General features: G+C 40.2%; 1 protein-coding gene, 1 non-coding gene and 1 pseudogene across 3 annotated transcripts; 2 read left to right on the top strand and 1 right to left on the bottom strand.

The window, feature by feature from the left end:
- The first annotated feature begins 11277 nt into the window (after positions 1-11277).
- Positions 11278-16294, top strand: LOC18427900 (beta-amylase-like). 2 transcript variants are annotated; one of them, XM_020663445.2, is made up of 8 exons: positions 11311-11973; positions 12858-12923; positions 13016-13408; positions 13656-13820; positions 14443-14709; positions 14913-15113; positions 15518-15754; positions 15865-16294. In XM_020663445.2, the coding sequence occupies exons 4-8, from the start codon at positions 13671-13673 to the stop codon at positions 16093-16095; spliced, it is 1086 nt and encodes a 361-aa protein (XP_020519104.2). In that variant the 5' UTR covers positions 11311-11973; positions 12858-12923; positions 13016-13408; positions 13656-13670; the 3' UTR covers positions 16096-16294. The 2 variants fall into 2 exon arrangements, with proteins under 2 accessions (XP_088714430.1, XP_020519104.2); XM_088858304.1 differs by having other exon boundaries at positions 11278-11973; positions 13016-13820.
- A 329-nt stretch (positions 16295-16623) lies between these two features.
- Positions 16624-23115, bottom strand: LOC110006721 (pentatricopeptide repeat-containing protein At3g26782, mitochondrial pseudogene; annotated as a pseudogene).
- LOC148783172 (U4 spliceosomal RNA) lies at positions 19148-19281 on the top strand. Its single transcript, XR_016050774.1, has one exon. It is a non-coding gene; the product is annotated as a U4 spliceosomal RNA (small nuclear RNA).
- Positions 23116-26339: the final 3224 nt, after the last annotated feature.

Genomic DNA, 26339 nt, shown 5'->3' with positions numbered 1-26339 from the left:
TTATTTTTATTTTTTTGAAATTTTAGGATTATTACATTTTTATTATTATCATTATTATCATTACTGATAGATAATTATCATTTTATTTATTTATTTCTTATTTATTTCTGTTAACACCGTTAATATTATAATTATTATTAATTTCTTAATAAATATTTTTATTTTTATTATGATTCTTTTTATTTTATTTTTTTTTTTGAAATTTTAGGATTATTACACACCCACTCAAGATGGCTAGGTCAACCTCAATAGGTTCCACCTCAGTCTCGTACACCTCTAGGTTAGAACGAGCTTGGACCAAAGCCATACGATAGTCTTTAGATAACAGGAGGGCATCATAGATACTTAAAAGGGCTGGAAGCTCACTCAAGTGCCCAATTGCGTCGTATTTTAGTTTATCCTCATTCGTCTTTTGTGTTCTTGATCCAGTCACTGGTGTAGGCGATAGGGTAGGCTTACGAACAGGCTTTGATTGACTTCTAGTTTGTGACACTGGCTGACTTTGTTTAGCCAGTGCGGTCTGGGTTGATAGGGTAGTAATAGGAATTTATACTAGGATGCAGAGGTTTGAGGTTTAAGCTTAGGGGAAAGTGAAGGATCAGGAAATTTGAGGATCTTGATCTTTTGAGGTGTGGGATGTAGCTTCTTTCCTGATCTTAAGTTCATTTGCCCCGTGCTCATTGGTACTAGGAGGCTTCTTTAGAAGAGGAGCTCGAGGATGACTCGGCTTTGGCCCGTGTTGCCAGCAGGTCGGCAACTGTAGAGATCTGCCACTAGGGCCAATATTTCTCTAAGGCGTTCTTGCTGCGACATGGTGAGGCTGGTGCCTCGAACTCATTATTTAGAGTGTCGAAATCTAGACATCACCGAGCGATACCTGCAGAAGGAATAGAGGAGGTGAAAGGAGAAGAAGAGTTAGAACGTTCCGGACAGCTTTTTACGTCGTCACTGGAATTGGACATTTGCAGGGGGTATTTAATGTCATGCCCCATCTTTGACCCTCGTGGGGTGCTTTTAACGTCGTCACCCATTTTGGTAGACTCCTGAGATATTGATAACTTAGGGTCATTTGCCTGATTGGAAAATAAGAAGAGGCCTGAGGAATTCTTCCTCGACTAGTGGCTGAGGAAGATGATTCCTTCGGCGGGCTGACCTAGGTGCTCGTCGTTTCCTTCGGGATCCCTAAGGGGGTGTTTGGACCGCCCTATCAGGCTAGTGAGTGGCCCTAGCTTGGTGAATTGCCTCACGTTGTGGGGATTTGAGCCTACTTCGCCCATGGTAGACTTCTCAGGGCTGAGAGGTCGAGGGCTCTGAAAGGTCCAGTGCACGCTCATGAGGGGCTTGTAGCGGAGCTTCCTCTTGAACGGGAGCGAGGGCTTGGACGTGTCTTGAGAGAATCGCACAGACGATGTGGCCTTGCTTGACTTTCTCCGTGACTATGGCCTCGAACACAATGCACTCCTTGAGTTCATAACCCAACACTCCAGAGTTTTCCACGCCCCAGGGTAAGACGCTTAGGCTGTCTGGCTGACTTGGGGTTGACAAGACTCTGCTAGAGCATCGCCTCAAAGAGGGCCGGCAGAGGGTCTTGCTCAGTGTTTTGCTGGGCTTGTGTCAGGGGATCTTCTTTCACAGGAAGAGGGACCTGAGGGTGTCTTGCAAGGTCACCTTGAACCTCATGACATTGTTGCATCTTTTCTACCAAAAGTTTATGGAAGCCAGTGCACTCGTTGATGTCATGACCTCGTATATGGTGGTACGCGCACCAGAGGTTCTCGGTCCTTGGTGGCAGGACCTTGGGCTGCCTTGTCAGCTTTGGGGTGGTGATTCCTTCTTTGAGCTTTATAAACAAACATGCACAAAGAATAGAGGAGAATAGAGGGTGTCCCGTCATCCTCTTGGATCGTGACTATGTGAGATGCCTCAGCTGCCCCGAATGCCTTTTTCAATTCTTCGAGCTTTATCTGACCCTTGTTGATAAGGGCCTTGATAGTGTCGTTGAGCTTGTAGAAGTCGTTAATAGGGTGGGCTACTCTCCTATGATAGGTGCAGTACTTCTCATTCGACTCCTACCCCGACGACTCTACAGTGGTGACCTTTGGCAACTGGATCATGTTTTGTTCTAACAGGAGTTGGAACAATGTAGGGGTCCACTCCGTGTCAAAGGGATAAACCTTATTCTGGTGTTGGGTCCAGTAGTCGTTCCGCTTACGGTTTTTAGGAGGCCAGACCGCATTATAAGACTGATGCTTGCCCCTGGCTTGAGGCATCTGTGCTTTAGACAGGTCGAGGGTTGGGGAGTCGTGCCTTTGGTGTCAATCACGATGACAGCCGCACTGATCACTAACGTTTTATTGCCCCGACTATTAGAGTGAGAGTTTGATCTGGAGGATTGCTGATGAGGGTTGTTGTGGTGCTTGATACAAACTGCCCTAGAGATGAGCTCTGACATGGAGGGTGGATTGGATTCCGCGACATGTAGGGCGATCTTGAGAAGTATGTTTCATATGCAGGTATGGACTGCTTCCTTCTCGATCATGGGTGTGATGTGAAAGGTCGCCAGTTCTCTCCATCGGGTGACAAACTTGTCAACCGGCACACCAGGGTCTTGCATCAAGGTGAGGAGCTCGATGGTTTCTACGTTCCTTTGGACTTCGTAGAAGCATTGGTAGAACAACTGCTCCATTTCTTTCCAAGTGTGCACCGAGTTTGGCGGCAGCCGAGCATACCACTGGAAGGCTGGTCCTTCGAGGGTCTCCACGGACTAGCGGAGGAGGAGACATCTATCAATTGCCAGCTCCCGACAGGCCGCCTGGAAGAGGGTCGTATGCTGGTGAGGAGATGTGGTACCATTGAACAGAGGGAGTTTCCTTTTTTGATAGTTCGAGGGAAATGGCAGCTGGTCAATGTACGAAGGATACAGCTTTTGGTAGAGTGGCGTTTCTTGCATGCTCGGGGCCTTGTTCTTGAGGATATGGCCCACCATAGCATCTATGTCGGTTTGGGAGACCCCGCGAGAACAGGAGCTATCTTAGGAGACTGGAGGGGGAGTGTGCCTAGGAGTTGTGTCCTCACCAGTTGGGGAATCAGACGAAGAAGGGGACCTGGAGGCCTCTAGGCTCTCCATCTTTCTGAGGATGGCTTGCATCATTTCCTCAAACTTGTTCATCCGCTCCTCCTGAGCATCGTTCGGGTCATTGATCACCATGACACTAACAGTTTCTACTGGTAGGCCAAAATCAGGTGATTCAACGGATCGTCGAGGCTGATAAGTCGTGCGTGGCAAGTCAGTCTAGAGGGGCTCAGCTGGCCCCTACTGGACTCAAGCTTTTTATGCCGATCTTGTGAGGACCGGTTCTTGACAGTCTTGGGACCGTGACTTCTGAGTGGTGATCACCGAACCGTATTCCTGGACTTGCTCAGGTTCCGGAGTTTGAAGAGGGAAGCAGAGATTATAAGGCATAAGGTCATCAGGGGTGGTGACCTCGACTGCCTTGGAGGTTTCCCCGATCAAGATCTGTAGGCCTCTTTTCTGCTTGATCCTTAGGCGGTTGTGGACCTCATTCCAAAATCGAGCCTAAGACCTAGACTGCACTATTTTTTTCGAACAGGCGAGGGCCATGTCTATGAGCTGGAGCAGGAAGTGGAGCTCAAGGATGGAGGGCAGCTTGGGTTCTTGTCTTGGAAGCTAAAGGCCTCTGTTTAACATCAAGTCGTTGCCCTGAATTCCTTTGTGAGGCCCGGGTGTTCAGTTGACCCGGGGTTGGCTCAAGATGGTACTCTTAAGGAAGACCTTTGAGTACCAAGGCTCGAGGTGCTTGGCTGGCGTCGGGGAAGCGACGAAGGAAGAAGCTGGTTCGTGACTTTACCTAAGTCTGAATCCGAGAGGGACCTGCAAAGATGTGTGTGTGCACCTTTAGGGTTAGCCATCTGGTTAACTTGGGGTCAGCCCGGGCTCAGTCAATGGGTTCTACCTGAGGAGGTCGAGACCCATGAGCTGGGGTTTGTGAGGGATGAGGCAGGAGCTTATCTCTCACAAGGTGAAGCTGTGTGTGCCCGGAGGGAAGACGAAATGGTCGACCCTCCTATGCTCGAGATGGTATAGAGCTAGTGTTGTCCCGAGCTGAAATGCAACGCGCGTTAAGGTTTTGGCTCGAGGGGATAGACCACGAGCCTTTGAGTGTGTGCGAGGGGCGAAGACCTCAGGACCTCTACCGCTGTGTACCGACCCTCCAGGTGTGGAGGCTCAGAGTAGTGAAGGAGCACACGGGGTTGCCTTGCGGCGAACCTCAGGAGCGACGGTAGCTTGCTTGCCTTTCACAGGGATGGACAAGGAAGCCTTCGATGGACCGCAGCAATATGATTAGCAGGAGATTTGTTAGTAGTAGGGCGTGCAGCAGCAAGAGTGCTTCGCATGCAAGGGGCCTTCGTGGGGAGTCCACCAGGGCGAGAAAGCGGGGAGGCAGGGACCTTTACGTCCCCTCTTGAACCGATCCAAGTGAGAACTTGGGAGCTGGATCATGAGTCCTGACTCAGAAGGAGAGTAGGAAAGGAGGCCTGAGCGACGTCCCTGGGACAGCTACGAGTGCAGGGATAAGGAAGTCCCCGACCAAGATGACTGGGTTGAACAACCCAGGTGAATTAGAAATAGGTGCAGAAAGCAAAAAAAGAAATTGATCAAACAAGAGTGAACCGATTAAGGGGGAGTAAGTCCCCAATGGAGTCGTCAAGCTGGTTAGGTGCATTGATCTCTCCTTTTGGATCTAGGTGATCTGACGTCACGTGTCTCAGGTTTCTGGTGAACCCAAGATTTGAGATTGCTCTCTCGGAACTTTCCTCGAGGGCAAGGCCAAGTATACCAACTAATTAGAGAGGAATTTTAGGTGGGTTTGGGACTTACATGGGCTGGCTCGCATGGGCCCCCTCTTAGATCACGAAGAAAGTCCCCCAGTTGCTTGAGCTAGTTCGAATTCACCTCCCTTGACCTGTAATGCTCTTGTTTTTCTACAAAACACTTCTATGGTTAATTTGTAAGACAAGTGGGTCGAAGGGACCCACCCTTGTCATAGGGAAATGCACGTTCACATAAGAAGGCGATGAAGTGCAAGGTTCGGTGAAAGATAGAAAAGAGAAAAGAGAAAAGAGCCTGACGTGGGGGTGAGACAAGCAAGACAACCAGAAATTACCGACTCGGAGCGGTAGCAAGACGGGCATGGTTCTCAGGACCAGCACGGCGGCAATACTACTTGAAACCGAGGTCGACACATCAGTGATAGGCTAGGTCTACCCTCAGTCAAGTGGAAGGAGAAGAGGTGAATAGGACAGAACGAGATAGCAAAGAGAAGGGGAAGTCCAGATGTCAATAGGCATCACGGTGGGCAATGTAAGAAGACGCGCATCCCTTGTGGGCGACACCAGCTCCTCATGAGGCACACGACGATGGCTTCTCCTAGGTCGCACGGCGATAGGCGCGGGACGTAGAGAGAACGATGACGAGTGCTGGGCACACGGAGGAGGCTCTCGTATGGCGATAGGTATTACCAAAGCCCCTAGCGGGCGACGATAAGTATCGATGTCTTCGCTAGACGCACAGCAGAGGAAGACCCCTGTAGGGGGCAACAAGCTTCATCGTCTGGGCTCTTCGCTGAGACGTCACAGTTACATTTGTGGGCGGCAAAAGCCAGCGCCATCTACAGACTTCATTGAAAGAAAGAGACAGACGAATCGGAGAGGAGGGGAACTCGTGCACGGCACTGCCATCACCATGCACAACCTGTGGGACCAAGGGAGAGGCATGCACGACACTACCACTGCCATGCACGACCTCTACAAGGAACTCAGCTGAAGAAGAGGGAAAAGAGAGAGAAGAAGAAAAGAAAAAGAAGAGAGAGAAGGTTTACTTAACCCTAAGGGTACCAGTCAAAAATTTTCTCTCACCTCACTCACTCTCTCAAGCGTAACACCACAATGGTAAGAAAGAGAAACTTGTATTAAGTGCAAACTCTCTCTTGTGTGTGTATGCCTCTGCCTCTTCTTTCTTCTGCCTACAATGACGGTACGTATATGTAGAAGTATGCCCCAAACATTAGTAGATGATCAAAAGTAACCCTAATTACTTAAAATTAAGATTAAATTGAATTAAAAGAAATTAGAAAATAGGTGCAAAATGATAAATTTGCCCCTTCCTAACAAGTCGTGGAATTCTATAATAGTCCATGTGTTGCCCTAGGACTTGCATGATCTTGCATGGCTGATCGAGGGTCGTTCTAATGCTTGGTTGATCGTAAGATGACTAGTTCTTGTAGGGCTCGTCATGGCGTTCGATTTGATACCAACTTCGAGTCGTGGATCGTATTTTTGGTGCACGATCATGTGACTTGAAATTTGAGTAGATCTTAAAACTTTGGATCGATAGTGTGTTCATTCCTTGATTTTTTTTTCTATGTTTTCTTCGTTGAATCACACTGAGCATGCCACTACGATCACAGAGCACCAAACGCAGCTCGATTCCATGACCAAACGAAGATTTTACAAGTTTGGAATATTTGGTCGGAATCAAGGATTTCGATGACCGAATTTGTAGTATGTTCATTGGCTTTGTGTGAAGAATCTGACCATTAATCATGTATGTGGTTCGGTTCAGAGATGGCATGAGACCTTACGCCCACAATGGAATTGATCTCGTGTTCATCGGGCTCGTGAGCTTCGTGATTTGGCCACTCGAGCGAGACACGACGCTGCTGATTTTCTTGGACTTTTTTCACAGATCAGCAACTTCTCTCTAGCTTTTCTTCACGTTGGGGTATTGTCATGGGGCCTGCCACATATTAAATTGCTTGCTTTGACTAGAAGAACATGCTCAACAAATTTGAGCACGATCCGACTTAAGACGAGTGAGATATGAGCATCAAAAGTCACTGGTCATGAATTCCCTTCAATGGTGTAGTGTTGCAAGGTGGCCGCATGGGAATAGCATGTGGCTTCTCATGTATCACTCTTTCGCCTATAACGTCTTCCTGAAATGTCCGTTTGAGCTGAAACTTGACCTTTGGAGGTTTTCAACTGTGTCGGATCCAATGGTGGTAGTCCCACAGCAATTTGAGATGCTGAAATTGTAGTTCTAGTTATAGGGATCCGTTTTAGGGTGCTAGAGGTCGATTCTGCTGGAACTATTTCTCAGTCTACACTGCCTTAGACATGTCAAAAGTGAAGAAACTTGGCAGGAGACCCTTGAGAGACCTCATGAAGATCTGGGCAAGTTCTAAGGCTGTTCTGAGACTATCTGAATTTCCATTACTTGCTAGGCCTTTATTGAGCGAGGGCCCCATATTGATGAAAAATACCTTCCAACAGCATGCCCAGCCGAATGTTGTGCTTCAAGAGAATCGAGAAATGCATTCATGTGGGAAGTTTGAGGGATCTTGGTAGAGTCTGCACCCTCAAGAGACTATATATGGTTTAGAAGCATGAGGCCTTTGTCAAGACCTCCTCGTACAAAACCAAGCCTTTTTTTTAAGGCCAAATGCTACGAACCTTCACTCGGTGTTTTTTGCTGCTACACCCACTTTTCTTTTGATGCTCAAGGTATCTCCTGTAGGTCCCGTCTAGGAGGGTCCAGTCGGGGGCTTCTGATCTAACTCGAAAGTCTGGTCCCATGTAGGCTAGGGGGTTTGGCGAAGACTACCCTGAAGCTTGTGATAGGTTAGACCCTTTCATCAGTTTCTTATTTTCGCGATGGCTCTTAACATTTCCGGAGGGATCTTTTGGTCATCGTTTTCACCCTCAAGGACACTTGTTGTTGTTGAACTGTGGAGATTTTATGCGGCTCTCACTCACTGATGAGCCATGAAACCGGGGAGATCTTACGTGGCTCTCACTCCTTGATGAGCCATGAAATCGGGGAGATCTTATGTGGCTCTCACTCCCTGATGAGCCATGAAATCGGGGAGATCTTATGAGGCTCTCACTCCCTGATGAGCCATGAAATAGGGGAGATCTTATGTGGCTCTCACTCCCTAATGAGCCATGAAACTAGGGAGATCTTATGAGGCTCTCAATCCCTGATGAGCCATGAAATCAGGGAGATCTTATGAGGCTCTCACTCCGTAATGAGCCATGAAACAGGGGAGATCTTATGAGGCTCTCACTCCCTCATGAGCCATGAAACCGAAGAGATCTTATGAGGCTCTCACTCCCTGATAAGCCATGAAACCGGGGTGTTGGCTGAGGCTGTGGAAGTGCGTCAACCTGCTTTGTCGGTCTAAGCACCCTTTTATGGGTTTTTACTTGAGCAGGGGAAGTGGCACCGTGAAGACGGTTTTAACTAACTGTTGTTATTTCTAGGCTCTTTTCCCATGACCTTGCGATCATGTCCATCCTTTTCATCCATTTTTTCCCACGGTGCCTTTCTAAGGTCTTCACCGTGCGTGAATTTCTGTTCTTGCACGGAACTCTCTTACTCATGGCTTCGGCCTCTAGCACCCTGAAACGGACCCTATAGCTAGAGCTACACTTTCAGTGTCCCAATTTGTTGTGGGACCACCACCATTGAAACCAACACAGTTGAAAACCCATAGGGGTCAAATTTCAGCTCGAACGAACACTCCAAGAAGAAGTTATTCGTAAAAGATTGAAACAAGAGGGGCTGCACACGATTCCCGTGCCGCCACCCTACAACTCCACGCCATGGAAGGGATAGTCACAACTAGTGACTTTCGACACTCATATCTCACCCGTCCTAAGTAGGATGTGCTCAAATTTGATGATCATGTTCGTCTACGCAAGAGAAGCGATTCGATATATGGAACGCCCCATGACAACAACCGAGCATGAAAAAAAGCTAGAGAAAAGTTATTGATCCATGAAGAAAGTGTAGGAAATTCAGCAGCATCATGTCTTGCTCAAGCGGCCGGATCACGAAGCTCGCGAGCCCGATCTACGCGAGACCAATTCCATTGCAGGCATAAGGTCCCGGGCTATCAGTGACCCAAACCCCGTACACGAAGCCAAAGAAGAAACTGTAAATTCTGTCGTCGAAATTCCAGATTTCGACCAAAATTCCAAAGTTACGAAATCTTCCTTCAAGCACAGAATCGAGCTGCATTTTCTGCCCCGTGATCGTAACGGCATGCTCAGTGTAGTTCACCGAAGAAATTACCGAAAAACATCAAGGAACGAGTATACTATCGACCTTAAGTTTTAAGATCCACTCAAATTTCAAGTCACATAATCATGCACTAAAAACACGATCCATGGCTCGAAGTTCGTTTCAAATCGATTAACATGCCGAGCCCTACAAGAAAAAAATCATCTTACGATCAACCAGGCATCAAAACAACCCCGGATTATTCGTGCAAGATCATGCAAGTTCTAGGGCAACACAGGGACTGTTCTGAAATTCCAAGAATTGTTAGGAAGGGGTAAATCTATCATTTTGTACCATATTTTCTAATTTATTTTAATTCAATTTAATCTTAATTTCCAGCAATTAGGGTTAGTTTGATCATCCACCCATGTTTGAGGCAAATTCTATATATACGTACGAACATAGTACGTAGAAAAAAGACACACACACAAGATCCATCTCCTTGCAAAAGAGAGAGTTTTTACTGAATATAGTTTCTATTTCCTCCCACTGTTGTGTCACACTTGAGAGAGAGTGAGGTGAGAGAAACTTTTGACCGGTACCCCTAGGTTGGAGGTAAACCTTCTCTCTCTTCTTTTTCTTTTCTTTTCTCTCTCCTCTTTTCTCTCTTCTTCTCTTTCTTCTTCTTCTTCCTCATCTAAGCTCTCCTTAGAGGCTATGTACGGCAATGGCAGTGCCGTGCATGCCTCCCTAGTAACCTCATAGGTCGCGCATGATAATGGCAGTTCCAGTCGTGCGTCTCTTTCTCCCTCTGTTCTATCTCTTTCGTGAGGCCTACAGACGGCACTGCTCATTGCCGTCTCTTTGACCGTGTTGGAACAATGGTCGTAGTAGCCCACCCAACACTGGAGGGTAGCCGCCAAGGAAGCCTGTCTCAAAGTATACCGGAAACTCAGCAGCACTTTCATGGTCCATGAGGAGTACCCCTTTAAGTACTGGTGTTCCCCTTGTACCTACAGACCGGAAGAAGACCAATTCACACCTGAGGTTTCCACCATCCACTTGCCTAGAGTCGACAAGCTCACATTAGAGACTATGTTGCGGTGCAAGCAATGTAGAAGGCCTACACCCTCCGTTATATTCACATTTCCATCATTATCTTCCCTCATCACCAACTGGATGGAGGCGGACACAAAGGTGACACTCAAAGGACACCTTGGTTCACACAAGGCTTCAGTGAGCCATATTGGCTCACCTCTCATCAAGCTCTTGTCAATGAATGCTTCGATACCAAGCTCCCCTTCCCGCAGGAGGTTCTTCACGTCTGGAATGGCCCCTGAAGACTCAACCATTAGAACAAAAGCAAAGGACGCTAGGCGACCACGAAAAACTGCGCTCACCAGGGTAGGATTACCGCTGTCTGCCCACTCAAACACTATCTCTGTCTCGTAGACAAGGGCAGGACTATTGCCGTCTACTACTAGGTGGGAATCGCCGCCTCACAATCAACCGAGGGTTATCGTCTTTCCACAACCACGGCATATTAATGCCTCGCTCCAACTGTCAACACGCGTTACACGTGTGTCCCTTGAAATCTGGGCATGCCACCTGACGTGACATTGTGATTAGGGCAATCTTAACCCTCCATTCAAAATAGAAGATTGGATAAAGGGAAATATATAAGTTTTATGCGGTAGGGAAGCATACAAAGCTTCCCCCATTTACAATACCAACTGCTTTAGCTCATTTTATTTTTTTCCTTGTACTTGGTGATGTATTTCCTTTTTTTTTCTTGTACTTGGTGGTGTAGCTTTCAAACTACATTTCACAATATCAGACAGCACAAAATTGACCAATCAGAGCTAAGCTACAAAATTAGAGGCCACGGTTCATGAATGAAGCTTCATTCAAAACCAACGGCTGAAAATAGATATCAACTTCAAATAAAAAGACCCGGGTACGTATTTAAGAGAGAGAGAGAGAGAGAGAGAGAGAGAGAAAACCACAGTGCCCTAACAGTGAAATCTACTACCAGCCACTTGATTGAGATTTTGCTTTTCCTGTGAATCGTCTAGAACTTACACAGATTATTATTTATTTTATTTTTTTTTGGGAAAATCTGGACAAATCAGTAAGGTCCAAAGTTTTACATCCTGTTATATGAACCAGAAATACAAAAGCAAATTTTTCCTACAATACAAAGCCTTAACCGGTTCCCTCAACTCTATGCAAGAGATAAGAGAAGAGCATTGAAATCTCTCCCTGCTGATACAAGTAGCTGAAGACCAAATTGAAATTATAGTATTATACACAAAAATACAAACCAAATGTGGAAGCAATGATCTGAAATGTGCCAAATACGTGCAGAGTTTTCTCAAGGATGAGGAACGAAAACCACCCGTTCCCTCTCTTCCTCCAACACACACTCCCTATATATACTAGCATGTAACTCATTTATTCAAGTGTGAATTCTTACTTGCTTCCCAGAATCCAAAACTTTCCAATATTAAATTATTGCCCACATTTAGGACACTTTGATGGCAAGTTTCCTGGGCACCGAAATTCATGCATCAGGAAACATCATCCATAGAACTGGTTTCCATGAGAGGCCAGGGGCATTGGGTACGCACCAAAGCAAGAGCCAAACTCTGAAAGCTCATCCTTTAGGAAATCGAGTTGTGAGATCAAGGAATGTTTCTAAAGCAAAAACGGCAGAAAAAACAGGAAGCTTCAAGCAAAATCTCCAGCAGCATCTGAGTTCACCTGGAGCTGCATTAAGGAATGCTTCAATCCTCGGAAGAAATGCTCAATTGGGCCTCCTCTTGAACCCTTCCAGAGGGGCTAGCGTCAAGGCTTCTGCTGCTCCAACTCTCACTCCTACCTTGCAGGTAACTTTGAACCATGAGAAACAGAGGTTAAAGTGGATCTTGTGAACTCAGATAACAAGAGACTAACTGAGCTTAGTATCAAAGATAATAAGTAGAATAAACTGAGAATGACTGAAAGGGAGGGAAAACGAAAATGGAAAACTGAGAATCACTGAAAGAGAGGGAAAACGAAAATGGAAAACTGAGAATGACGGAAAGAGAGGGATAACAATCCCTTTGTTTCGAAATTCAGCACAGACATGTTGCTAACTATAAAGGCATTTCTATTTTCTCAAAATGTTACTTTTAAGTAGAAAGGCTTTCCACTTTCCCCCAATATACTACGAATTACAATTTGTCAATGCCAAGGCAATTCTTACAGTGTACAATCCAGAATCAACTTAAATTGCTATACAACAGTAGAAGTACATGTAAGTTTTATCTTGTCCACCATTTGGACTCTAAATAAATTAGCACACAGCTAAAATATTCCTTTCCACAAAATTAGAAAAATACCCCTGCTCCACTCCACCATTGTATAATTGGGTGGCTGGGCTTCCCAGCCTCTTTATTTTATTTTGCTTTTCCCCTCTTTAGGGTGGGGGTGGTTTGCGATTTGGATATTCAGATGGAAAAATCAATAAACAAAAAAAAAAAATTCAAGGTAAACCAGCATTGAAACCTAAGTGTTCCATGGTTCATTTAGAAAAACCAGTATTGTCTCATTCAACTGCATGGACAATGCTATTCTACTATCAAAAAAATGTATTGTGCAGAAGTTAATACTTTTCAAGAAATCCAGCATCCGATGTAGATGAATGATTCTAGAGATCTGTATTTGCATCAATGAATCCTTTACATATTTTAAGATTGATAATACATGAAATTAATTGATGTAAGCACAGGTTGAACCCAGGACAAAGGAAGAACAGCTGCTGGCAAACTATGTCCGTGTCTTTGTCATGCTTCCAGTAAGTTATTCATGCTTGCAACTAACAATGCAAGAGCAAATATAGACTACTTACAAGTTACATATACTTATACTATCTTCTCTGTATTTCAGTTAGATGTGATATCAACAAACAATAATTTTACAATGAGAGAAATCTCAGCAAACAACTTGCAGAGCTCAAAGCTGCAGGTGTAGATGGACTAATGCTAGATGTGTCGTGGGGACTGGTGGAGAAGGACCGAAAAATATGATTGGTCAGCATACAGGAGCTTGTTTAAATTGATCCAGGAATATGGATTTAAGCAGCAACCCATCATGTCATTTCATCAATGAGGAGGCAATATTGGGGACACCATAACTATAACCATCCCCCAATTGGTTATTGATATTGGTAAATCAAATCCAGATATATTCTTTACAAACAAATAAGGTAATAAGGACAAAGAATACCTGTCTTTTGGAATAGACAATATCCCCATAATTGCTGGGCGTACAGCTAAAGAGGTAACTACCTTCACGTACCTTTTTTATCGTGTCCATCATTTTGTTTTGGTTAAAGTTTTGAGGGTGAAGTTTGAAAGATGCAGAATAGCCATTCAAACAGTTAAAACACATACGACAAGAAAGATAGAGCAAAATAAGTTAAAACACATACAACAAGAAAGATAGAGCAAAATAGGGCTTCTTCATATGATATCTATCAGCCAATAATTTCAGATTTCAATTGATTAACTAAGATTTCAAATGGCAGGTTTATATCGATTACATGAAGAGCTTCAAAGATAACCTGTCTGATATTTTGGAGTCAGACCTTATAAGTGAGATAGAGGTCGGCCTTGGTCCGTGTGGGAAGTTAAGATATCCATCATACCCCGCTAGTCAAGGCTGGTTATTCCCAGGAATTGGAGAATTCCAGGTACGCATGGCACTTCCCTATGTTTTGCATAAAAGACTTTTAAGAAATTATTGAGAACTCGAATTTGAAGAATAAAAGGTAAGGAGGAAAAAGATAAGAAAAATTAGGAAGGAAAATTATATGGTTAAGGAATATCCAATAACAAAAAATAAAAAGTATTTGTCTTATATTGATCTAGAAGAAAAAGGAAAACAAAACACAACATACTAATTTTATGGATATAAAACATGAAAAATCATTACTGAAATCACAAGGCATTTCTCCTTTTATATACATAAATCCCTTTAAATAAAGTTTTGAGATCCTTTCACTGTCTCTAAAAATGTTTGGAGGCTAGTGACATGCAGACATTGGGTATAGTAACATATTAGGAACTCATTTCTGGAAACAATGGAAAGATGAAGCAACGAAAAGACCAGAGTTTATGGTTTAGCTAGAAAATATAAATGTTTGAACTCTACCCATGATTATGAATGTCCTCCTGAAGTTAATGCCATAATTTAGTAAACCATGTAACAATAATTCATATTATTTCTTTTCTAATAAATGATGCCCAACACACAAAATACACACCGATGCCCCAATGGCCGTAATTCATGCACTTGCAATGAAAATACTGCAGTGCTACGACAAATATCTTCAGGCACATTTAAAAGCAGCTGCAGAAAAAGGAGGACACCCAGAATGGGCATCAGAACCAAAGGATGCAGGGACATACAATGACACCCCCGACAAGACCAAGTTTTTCTGTGACAATGGACGTTTCCAGACTGAGGCAGGAAAGTTCTTCCTCACATGGTACTCCAATGCGCTCTTGGAACATGGCGCTGGAATTCTAGATGCAGCCAATGAAATATTCCAAGGATATAAAGTCAATCTTGCAGCTAAGGTAAGTAAACCAAAGAACTCGAAAAGGAGCTCAGCAACTCCATAAGATTTTGTATATTTAATTATCCAACTAGAGTTCAAAACATAAATTCATTACACCATGTTTTCTAGCTCGGTTTTGTAATTTTCAGTGTTTTTTTTTCCTTATTATGAAAGCAATCTGTGTCAAGGAGAAAAATTAATAAGCAGAACTCATATACGCAGGTATCAGGGATGCATTGGTGGTACAAGACAGAGAGCCATGCCGCAGAGGTCACTGCAGGCTACTACAACTTGAACGGATACCGGCCCATTGCAAGGATGCTTTCCCGGCATTATGGTTCCCTCAATTTCACATGTATTGAGATGCGAGACTCTGAGCAGCCTGCAGAAGCAAAATCTGGCCCAGAGAGACTTGTACAACAGGTGAAAATTTATTTTTGTTAATAGCACATAATCCTACCTTCATCAACTGTATCCAGCTTGATGGGCTATAATTATAATATTTTAAAAATTTTGACAAGTGTCAGCGGAATTTGACTTTGGATAGAAATTAGCAAAAGGGCCATCATCCATTGGTCAAACAATATAAGTCGAGTATGGCCAAATTCACTAAAAGTTGAATTGGGTCTTTCCTAATAACTCCTCACATCCAAATCTACATAAAATTCAACCAAAAAGATTTGTACCAAATTGTAAATTCTAGATACTTTTCTGTATATATGAGCTCGGAAAGCACCCTCTCTAGTGATAATCTCGCCAACATCCTGTTCTGGTAAATGTGGACTTTGTAATGAATCATGTGGCATTGAGAAATATTTTATTTACAGGTTTTAAGTGCGGCGTGGAGAGAAGGTGTTGAAGTTTCATGTGAGAATGCCCTTTCCCGATATTACAGGACCGGATATAATCAGATAATACATAACGCAAGGGCAAATGGCATCACAACTCCCCCTTCAAAACTGAGGATCTCAGCAATGACATACCTACGGCTATCAGACGAACTCTTGAAAGCAGAAAACTTCAAGTTATTCAAAGCATTTGTCAAGAAAATGCATGCTGGTCTGGTAAGCCATCTCACTCAAGAAAGATTTCTTTTGTCGAACATTGTGAAATAAAAATTTCCAGATCTCTTCCTCACTGAAATTATGCTGATTTCTTCACATTCTTTTGCCAGGATTATAACCCAGATCCAGAAAAATACTTCAACCCAAGAGTGCCATTGAAACATTCAAAACCAAAAATGTCAATTGAGGAGATACTGGATGCATCAGAACCATTGCTGGAACCATTCAAGTTTGATGCTGGAGATAATGAAGGTATTACTGATGCAGACGTTATTGAGGAAACCTCTCTGGTAGATCAAATAATAAAATCAATCGCATCAATACTTTCATGGGGCAAGTAGAAAAAGCAGAGCGTAGACATCAGTCTCTTGACATGTACCCAGTACCACAAAGATGTAGAAAAAAAAAAATGTAAATTGGATAGACACTGATATCATTGTGTACTGCAACCAAGTCCTATGATGAATGCCTTCATGGTGAGAAATGTAAAACTGCAAGAGCTTTCTTAATTAAAGCAGTTGCGGCGAATCCAATTACTAATAACACACGCCAAAGCCATGTTTCTAAAGAGATATCCTTGAGAGCAACAAGAAACTCTATGAGACACTTCAACTTGAGTGTCTCAATTCTAGTTTAAGGAATTTGGATTCGTTACATATATTTAAGAAGATAAGTGTGACTCCGGATTTGGCAGAACCCCTACAAGTAGTTTATCTAGTGAAGTACAAGGCAAATTAATGGAAAGGAAAGCTCATGTTCAGACAACTGCACAGAGATATGTATAAAGCACAAAGGTAGCAAATAAAGGATGAAAGACCACCAGATTAAATGAAACAAAGATGAAAAAAGTAAGAAAAGTAAGAGTCAGATTGGAGTGTAACAATGAAAAATTAATATCACGATACCAGATGACAATATGTGCAAACTTAACCACCCTCATGACAGTCTTGCTGGTAATAAAATCTAAAAAATCACCAAAAATCACCACATGTGCAAGAACCATTGCGGAAGTGGTGACAACGATGGGCATCCCTCACAATGATGTCTCGATTGACAATATTGGAGATGAGCTTAGTTACAGTGTGGCAGTCACCACAAACCCGAAGGTTCTTAGTAATCCTGACAGGGGTTTGTTGGCTTGTATTGATAAGAACAAAAGCAATTGCCAGCTTTTCACTGTGAGTCTCAAGCAACTTTAGTTTTACTTCTTCTCCCACATCATAAATCACATAACTCGTATCTGGGATATATCCAGCTTCCTTCAGTGTTTGCCTCAACTCCCTCAACTTAGCATATATTTCCTCGGATTGAGGGTGGGATGTCTCTCCCACCATAAAGTGATAAATCTTTTGACCCAATTCCACGAAGCTGCACCCCGGAGGTTTCTTCAATCCGTTCTCTCTCATCATGGATCTTACCATTGCAATATCTCCATCTCCCATTTGAAGCATAAATATTTGACAACATGACATATACACTAACACCATCAGGTTTTAAGTGCAGCATATGATCTGCAATCATATCCACTAATTCAAAATTTTTATGAACTCGACAGGCAGCTAAAAGAGCAGCCCAAACATCTGAATTAGGCCTAATTTTCATGTTCTTGATAAAATCATATGCCTCATCTAAGTGTCCAGCACGGCCAAAAAGATCAACCATGCAAACACAGTGCTCAATCCGAGGTTCTATAGAAAACTCATGGAGCATACGATCAAATAACCTCTTACCTTTTTCCACCAAGCCCGAGTGAGCACATGCTGATAGGACCGAAGTGAAAGTCACCCAGTCTGGTTTCAATCCAAATCATAGCATTCGATTGAAAAGAGAAATTGAATCCCTTCCTCTTCCATGGAGCCCATATCCTGCAAGCATTGCACTCCAAGAAACAAGATTTTTCTCAGGGATCTCACTAAAAACAAGTTGGGCACCCTCCAAGCTCCCACATTTTGCATAGAAGTCAACAAGAGCGGTACCTACAATCACATCTGAAGTAAACCCAATTCTAATAAGATAGCTACGAATGCATCTTCCACACTCAAGGGCAGCTAGTCGCCCACAAGCCCCAAGTACTGTAACCCCAGGCACTATATCAGGCTGTACCCTTTCCTCATTGCGAATCCAATGGAAGAGTCTCAGGCTTTCAACTTCATCCCCATTGGGCATAGCCTGAAATCATGACATTCCAAGAGACAACACCTCTATCCACCATACCATCAAAGAGTTGCCTTGCAACTCTCATACTATTACACTTACAATACATGTCAATAAGTGAATTCATAACTGAAACATTGGACCCAAAATTGTTTCTTATCATGCAACCATGCACAATCTTCCCTCCTTTCAAAGCTCCCAAGCATGCACAAGCAGGTAAAATCGCTAAAAGACTGATCGAGTCAGCCCTGAAACCAGACTTCACCATGCGATCAAAAACCAACTGGTTTACCATTTTGAGCATGACCCATGCGCATGGTATTCCAAGAAGTCATGTCCCTATTAGGCATTTTATGAAACATTTGAGATGCACTCTCCATGTCTCTGCATTTCACATACATGGACAAAAGGGAATTACCCACAAATAAATCTGATTCAAACTCATGAACGACTATGTGGCCATGAATCTCTCTACCCTTTTTAAGCAAGTTTAGATGACCACATGCCTTCAAAACAAAAGGGAAGGTAAAATTATCGGTTTTCGACCGAAATAAAGCATTTCACCATACATAACAAACAACCGAATCGCGGCATAACCTCTTATCATAATATTCCATACCAACAAGCTTTTCAGAACAATTCTATCAAATACGAGATGGGCATCATCCATGTCTCCACACAATGCATACATGGCAGCAAGCCTGGTACATAAATAGGTGTTATCTAAGAGAAGGCCATTGGTTATCATGTAAGAGTGGAGCTGCTTACCTTTCATGGAGGATATGGAGTTAGTGAAGGACTGAAGGAGACAACCACATTGCAATGAAGTGAGTGATGGGTTTTGTTGAGAGGGCCGAGTTTCAAAAGATTGTGAAACTTGAGTGGAGAAACGATAAGTCTAGGACATAAAAAAGGAGGCATTTTTTAGGTGGGTCTTGAGGAGTTTGAGCCTGGTAGAAGACCCATTCATGAAAATATGATTTTCTGCTGGGTTTAGAAGCTCGTGTGGCGATTGGAATAGAGAAGGAATTATAAACCTTCAGTTTTAGAGCATTGGAATGAAGAAGGAATTATAAATCTTCAGTTTTAACTTTTAGAGCATTGGTATCTAGAAGGAATTATTAATCTTTCAGTTTCAGAGCATTGCCAGTCAGTGGAGTTGGTCCCATATCGATGAGAGGAAAGAGAATAGGGTGAGTGCGTTTCTATAAAAACAGAGACATCAAACTAAAGATTGTTGTCTTTGCGATTGGGGCAATGATGCAGCTTGTGGGTAAACCCGAGGCGCGTCAATTGCTGGTTGAAAACTACTTCCAAACCCCCTCTTAGGCCTGGGTTCAGCCCTGGCCTTCGAGAATTGCCCTGAGAAAGGGCAATCCGTACAATTCGAAATTCAAATGTCCATCAGGGTCCCATCAAAAAGAAATCAACCCCGATAAAAGGTTCGTCAGGGTTCCCTCGAAAAGATCAAAGCCCTAAAATTTTAAATTCAAATGTCCATCTAGAAGATCATGACCTACGATCTCAAATTCATTCGTACCCACTTCGTTTGTGGCTATTTATTCCTCCCCTCGAAAATATAATAGACGTAGTAGCTATTGATCCCTCCCCTCCCTCGAAAAAATAGACGTAGATATGACCTTTCCATAAAAAGACGACATTTGGGAGTTTCTCAATGTGAGAAAAAATTGACATTTCCATAAAAAAAAGTTTGTTAATGTGAGCAAAAATAACATTTGGGAGTTTGTTAATGTGAAAGAAGTTTGTTAATGTGAGAAAAAATAGTGACATTTCCATAAAAAGACGACATTTGGGAGTTTGTTAATATGAAAATTGTTAATGTGAGAAAAAATAGACGTAGATATGATATTTCCATAAAAAGACGTACATATGACATTTGGGAGTTTGTTAATGTGAGAAAAAATAGACGTGGATATGACATTTCCATAAAAAGACGTACATATGACATTTGGGAGTTTGTTAATGTGAATGAACATATGACATTTGGGAGTTTGTTAATGTGAAAATTAATATGGACACCAAAAAAAAAGACGTACATATGACATTTGGGAGTTTGTTAATGTGAAAATGAATGTGGAATTTCTATAGGGAAAGCTTAAAATGACATTTCCAAAAAAAGACGTAGATATGATATGAAATTTGAGAAATGAATGTGGAATTTCTATAGGGAAAGCTTTCTATGTTCCCTATACAACATAAAAGTTCTATATTCCCCTACCATCCAGCCATCTACTTTTTGTCAAGATAGCCATTTATCGTTTGATCCTAGATTCGGCGTCTCAAAGTATTTTATTTTTAGTTTTTTTAATACAATTTTTTTGAATATGAAATTTGATACATGCCATCTTCTCATTGGGGTCCATCTATTAAATATATTAACTTTTCGATAAAAACTAATGTTCAAAATACCCCTTGAAATTTTAGGGGTATTTTGGTCATTTTATTTTTATTGAAAATAATTTTTTTTTTTTTTTGTTAGTGCGAGTTTAATATAGGAATGGACATCCAAAATTTGGTGTCAAAAACGTTTATAAAAAAAATATTAAAAATAAAACAATGTAGAGATGTCACATTGTGATCGGGACAATCTTAGCCCTCCATTAAAAAATAGACTGTTGGATAAAGGGAACATAGAACTTTTATGTTGTAGGGGGAATATAAAAAACTTTTCCATTTCTTTAAGGACACGGTTTCTATGCGGTGAGCCCGCATTTCTACATTGGGGCTTAGGACTAAATATATTTTTTAAATACAACTTGATCCTAATTTTTAGAGAATATATAATCTCTAACATGGATATCATGAAATTTTTTTTTTTTTAAACTAGAAATAATGATTATATTAAGTAAACATTTGGGCCGTTAGTTACGATTGTTTCTAGGTGGATGCTTTATACATTTGGATCGCATATTGTAGAAATGCAGTCCAGCTGTATAAAACAATTTTCCTTTATTTTAAAAATAAAAGTGGCGTTTTTTTTTGGGTGCAGTTTGTATAAAGTCGAGGTTCTAAACAATTAAAATAGATCCCACTTTCAAATAGTATCAAGAAATGTGGTTTCAATACTGAAAATCTTTGTGATAGCCTTAAAATATATTTTCATCTCTAATTATAAAATTTAAATCTTCAAAAGTAATGTAGATCAAGCAGATCTACGAAAACTTAAAAGATCTCGAAAATTAACGGTAAAAAAATACATCAAGATGCACTATTTCTAAAACTTGAAATCCATTTTTTTCTATATCCATGCATCTTGATGTCGAAATGATCAATTTGAATATATGTGGGCATCAAAACAACTTCTAGTGACTTAGGACCTCAGCTCTATATGAACTTTTTCTTTTTTTTATATATATATTAAAAGTACACTTAGGAGTTATCTTTTTAAAGTATTAGTTGGATGGTGTTAACGGTGAGAATGAAAACCAAAACATGGGGATTAGAAGTGTGGTTTCACTAAATATAATGAAACCACACTTCTAGAAAATCATGTTTGAGGTGTTTGTACGATCCAAAATTTTGTATACCCACTATCTTCATCTCAATAATCAATATTAAAAAAAAAAAATTAATTTAATTTGGATCCAATATATGGTCAAAATGTGTCCCCTCCAATAATGAATATAAACTGTCCATTTGATGAATTTCAAGATCTAAGCTTTTGAGAATTTAAAATCAATTTTTTTTTTTTTAACATTGTTAATTTAATAACAATAAAATTATCTAAAAAATTTGGAAAGGAAAAATATCATTCTAAAGCTTAGATCTAGGCATCTCACCAAAATGGACGACCTATGTTAACTAGGCTAAAAAGTTATTTTCTAGGTTGTGTTTTGAACTTTTTCTTTTTTGTGATTGTTCATTAGAATGAAAAGTATTGAAAATTTGGGTCAAACAAATGGCCCTAACATAGTTTTTTATACAATTGTTCCATGAAATCACTATCATTATATTATATTATATGAAAAATGATCCTATATGACCTCTCCCACCCATATGTGTAGGACCCCAAAGGATCGCTATTAAATTTGGCACGAATTTTTAAAAAAATCAAGTTCCACACCCATGTGATAACTTTTTTAAAGATCTGTACCAAATTTAATAGTGATCATTTGAGTCCTACACACATAGGTGGGAGAGGGTCATATATGACCCTTACTCATATTATCTTTCTTATATATAGTTTTACGGAAGAAGAATCCTATTCATAAAGTAAAATTTTGTGGTTGATATACTAAACATGAATTCAAAGTAAAACATCCGTAGAAGTGTCAAGCCAAAAGACTAATACTCCCATAGGAGTACTCTATCCATATACTCCCTCAAGTAAAACCCAATATTGGAGTGATTTTAAGACTCCACTTCAACCCATAGACTAATTTTAGTAGAAACAATATTAAGACTTTAAATTTTTAGGGATGTAGCCACTTCAACCTACAGACTAATTTTAGTAGAAAAAATATTAAGAACTGAATTCACTATATATTAAAAAGGTAATGCGGAATGATTGAACAAAGTTTAATTAAGATCTAAGTGTCAATTGCATTTTTATATGAGAATGGAAAACAATACAATTAAGTTTTAATTTTTAAAAGCGAGATCTAAGTGTCAACTGCATTTTTATAGGAGAATGGAAAACAATAAAATTAAGTATATGCATTTTGTAAATTGAATAGTGTTTTAACAATTGGTAATCCAGTTCAGAATCGGCCGATCCAGATCAAGAATAAATCGGACTAATTCGAATCCCAGACTAATTTGAATCCCTTAAAGTATCAAGAACAGGTCGATTGCCCTAACAGATCAGGAATCAGTCGGACTAATTCGAATCCCGGACCAATTCAAATCCTAAAATTGACCAATGTTTTAAAAATCGATGATCTAGTTCATAACAGATCGATCCAGATCAGGAATCAAACTAATTTGAATTGATCTAGATCAGGAATCGGACTAATTCAAATCCCAAACTAATTCGAATTCCTTAAAAGTATCAAGAACTAGTCCATTCCTCTAACAGATCAGGAATCAGTTGGACTAATTCGAATCCCTTAAAGTATCAAATTGGACTTATTCGAATCCCTTAAAAAATATCAAAAACCAGTCGATTCCCCTAAGAACTGTCTAATTCACATTGATTCCTTTAAAAACAGTCCAGTTCGTACTGATTCTTTGACATATTCGACCATTTATGTACTTTAAGTTTCATATCTCCATACACCCAAAGATTAAAAACATATCTTGGGCCATAGAAATCCCATGTTTTATATTTTCTAACCCCCTATCTAACTTTACCATCTTTAATCCTATTTTTTTTAATCCAAATAAATTATAGAATGATAACTCTTTCTAAACCCATATTATCTCTCTTCAAATGTATCTCCCAAATTTCTCCCTCCTCTCTCCTTCATGTGACACCTCAAGCCCTTCCTCTCTCCGTACCACCTCCACCTCCTCTCTCTCTCACATGTGTATTTGTTGGAAAGGTGCATAGAATCACTGTACCATCATTGCCATTGATCTCTTTTTTTTAAAAAGTGCATAATATCACTGTACCACTATTGCCATTGATCTCTTTTTTTAAAGAAGTGCATAATATCACTGTACCACTATTGCCATTGATCTCATCTCTAAAATGAAGTGCATAAAATCATTATACCACCATTTCCATTAATTTCTCTCATTGATCTCCCTCTCTAAAACAAGTGCATAAATCATGTACCACCATTACCATTAATTTCGATTTCTTAAATTAGATATAAATATAGACAAACCCCAACCAAAGGAATCAAAAATTGAAACCCCAATCTCTAGCATGGAGCCCAACACTAGCTCTTCTTCATAAGTTTCTCATTTGCCATGGCCTCAACAAGCGGGCCTTTACCTGGAGCATACGTGCAGCCCAACGAAACTCACATTCAGGATCTGGGCAAATGCGCCATCTCCACTTATAATAAACAGAGTGGAGCCACGTTACGTTCCATCTCTGTGGTCGAAGGGAAAGAATAAGATGTAGCAAGAGCTAATTATAAGTTGGCAATCCAAGCTCTTGAAGATCCATTTGTACATACTTGGGGTATTATGGAGAGAGAGATCTTAGTGGTCTAAGCGGAGAGAGATCTTTATGGTCTAAGGGGAGGAAAAGTCGGCAATCCAAGCTCTTGAAGATCTCTGTGGTCCAAGGGAAGGAATAAGATGTAGCAAGAGCTAATTATAAGTTGGCAATCATCCAAGCTCTTGAAGATCCATTTGTACGGATTTGGGGTAATATGGAGAGAGAGATCTTTGTGGTCTAAGATAGGAAAAGTTGGCAATCCAAGCTCTTGAATATCCATTTGTGCTTAGGGTAATAAAAGATGGACTTGGGGTAATATGGAGAGAGAAGTTTGGGAAAGAAGGAGAAAAAATGTGTTAAAAAAAAAAAAAAAAGTAATAATTCTATAATTTGTTTGGATTAGAGATTAAAAATGTTAAAATTAGTCAATGGTTAAAAGATATAAAACATAAGATTTTTATGGAAATCCAAGATAAGTTTTTAATCATTGAAGATATAGACTTAAAAATAAATGATATAGAGATATTTTCTTTTTATTTATGAAATAACGTACTCGTTCCTCATCCACGTGTTCATATCCGCCCAAGCATGCTTCCTATTTCCTTCACCACATTTTATAATAACTTAGCCCCGGGACACTGCTTGAAGTGGGACTAAACCGTATGAAGAAAAGACTGCCCCACACAATAAGAGAGAGAGAAGAGAGATGGGGTAACGCTAGAGAGATAAATAGTTGAAAAATACCAACACAAAGAGAGAGAGAGGACGAAATTGGGCAATGAGACAGAGAGAGGGGCATTGGTTAATGTATATGTACATTGTATGCAAAAATATTAACTTTTGGATAAAAATAAAAGAGGATGTGGACTAAAATATAATGTGTTATCTATGTTCCATGATTCAGTTAGTATTTTGTCTTTGATGATCGTCCTAACAACCCAAAACTAATATTTTTATTTGTGGTAAATATAGTGTTATCTTAATACAACAAACACTTAGACATGGGACATGTTCTTAATATTTGTATACTTTTATAAAATAATAGAACATCATAATGCAATACCATTGTTTTTTCAAAACCTAAAAAATTAGATTTTCTCAAATTTTAGTGATTTTTTTTAAAAAATTGTTTTAGGTTGAAATCGGCCAATCTAGCTGATTTTCTGATCCAAATCACCGATCCATCAATCCAATCTGGTTTTTTGGGTAGTCGATCTGAGTCACCATTCTATTTGTTAGAACCTTGGAAATGACGAATAAAACTTGATAAAAGCCTCAATGTTCTAAAAAGATTGTGAGTTGTTATCATAAGAGAGTTCGAACTCCCACAATAATCAAGGGACTTAAGAGAATTCCTATTATTATGTGAGCTATAGGATATCATGTCTTTGTGATCCAATCATTTCATAAACCAAATTTAACATTTTATTATTTTTGTTTTTGTTTGTTATTTTAATGCCATACAAATAATCCCTATTAAAATATAATAAATATTTTATATCAAATAAACTTGGGTAAAATTCCTGAGTGAACAACAAAAATTGTCAAAAGTTTTCTCATTTTCTATGGGATCTATGTATGCATGGGATATATTTTTTTGGCACATTATTGCATATAGTCTGTACACGTGTGGAGCACGTATACATTACAGCTTACTCATCAAAAAGTATCGTGTTGGTGGCCTTACAAGTTATAACTTTAGGAGTTTATAATTATTTTTTAATTCAAAAATAATGTCCCACTTCATTGCTGGTTGTTGCACAATTAGTATGAACCGTAATGGTCCAAGAGAATAATGTACAGCGCACGGTGTACCTAAACTATATATTTTACAGGTTTAAAGAGACATCGAGATGTCAAAATCACAACGAAAAATAATTTCTGCAACATGAATGTATTGCAATATTTACTGCAGCCATAAATTTTAAACTTAGAAACTAGGAAAAAGTTAATATATAGTTGCAACTTTAAAATGTAGAATTACCGATGCACCTCAAAAAATCATCGAAAAATATTGTTTTAATGTTGAAAGACCCTCTAGTTGATCATCTCAATATCAAGATGTATGAATGTGAAAAAAAAGTAAATAATGTGAAAAAAAAGTAAATTGAGTTTAAGAAATAATACAGCCGTCTATTTTCAAAAAAATTATATATTTATAGATCTACTTGATTTTGACCATTTTTTAATTTTAAAATTTTATAATTAGGTATAAAATAGATTTTGAGATAATCCTAAAAAACTTTTACACCAAAATTACATGTTAGGATAAAATTTAGAGGTGCTCCTTAATTGGATTGTTTAAAATTGCAACCTTATAGAAACCGGACCCTAGAAAATATTCCTCAGTGGATCTTA

Source organism: Amborella trichopoda, chromosome 2 (genome assembly GCF_054954075.1).
Source record: "Amborella trichopoda isolate Santa Cruz 75 chromosome 2, AtrichopodaSantaCruz75HAP2 v2.0, whole genome shotgun sequence".
Classification (NCBI taxonomy): domain Eukaryota; kingdom Viridiplantae; phylum Streptophyta; class Magnoliopsida; order Amborellales; family Amborellaceae; genus Amborella; species Amborella trichopoda.
Note: the sequence above shows the minus strand (reverse complement) of the source record. Positions and strands in the feature narration are given on the sequence as shown.

Bases quoted from the DNA above. Each gene is read 5' to 3' on its own strand.
- LOC18427900 (XM_088858304.1), top strand. From the start codon at position 13,671: ATGAAGAGCTTCAAAGATAACCTGTCTGATATTTTGGAGTCAGACCTT. The intron at 14,710-14,912 runs GTAAGTAAACCA...TCATATACGCAG, and splicing joins AAGTCAATCTTGCAGCTAAG to GTATCAGGGATGCATTGGTG. The intron at 15,114-15,517 runs GTGAAAATTTAT...TTTTATTTACAG, and splicing joins CAGAGAGACTTGTACAACAG to GTTTTAAGTGCGGCGTGGAG.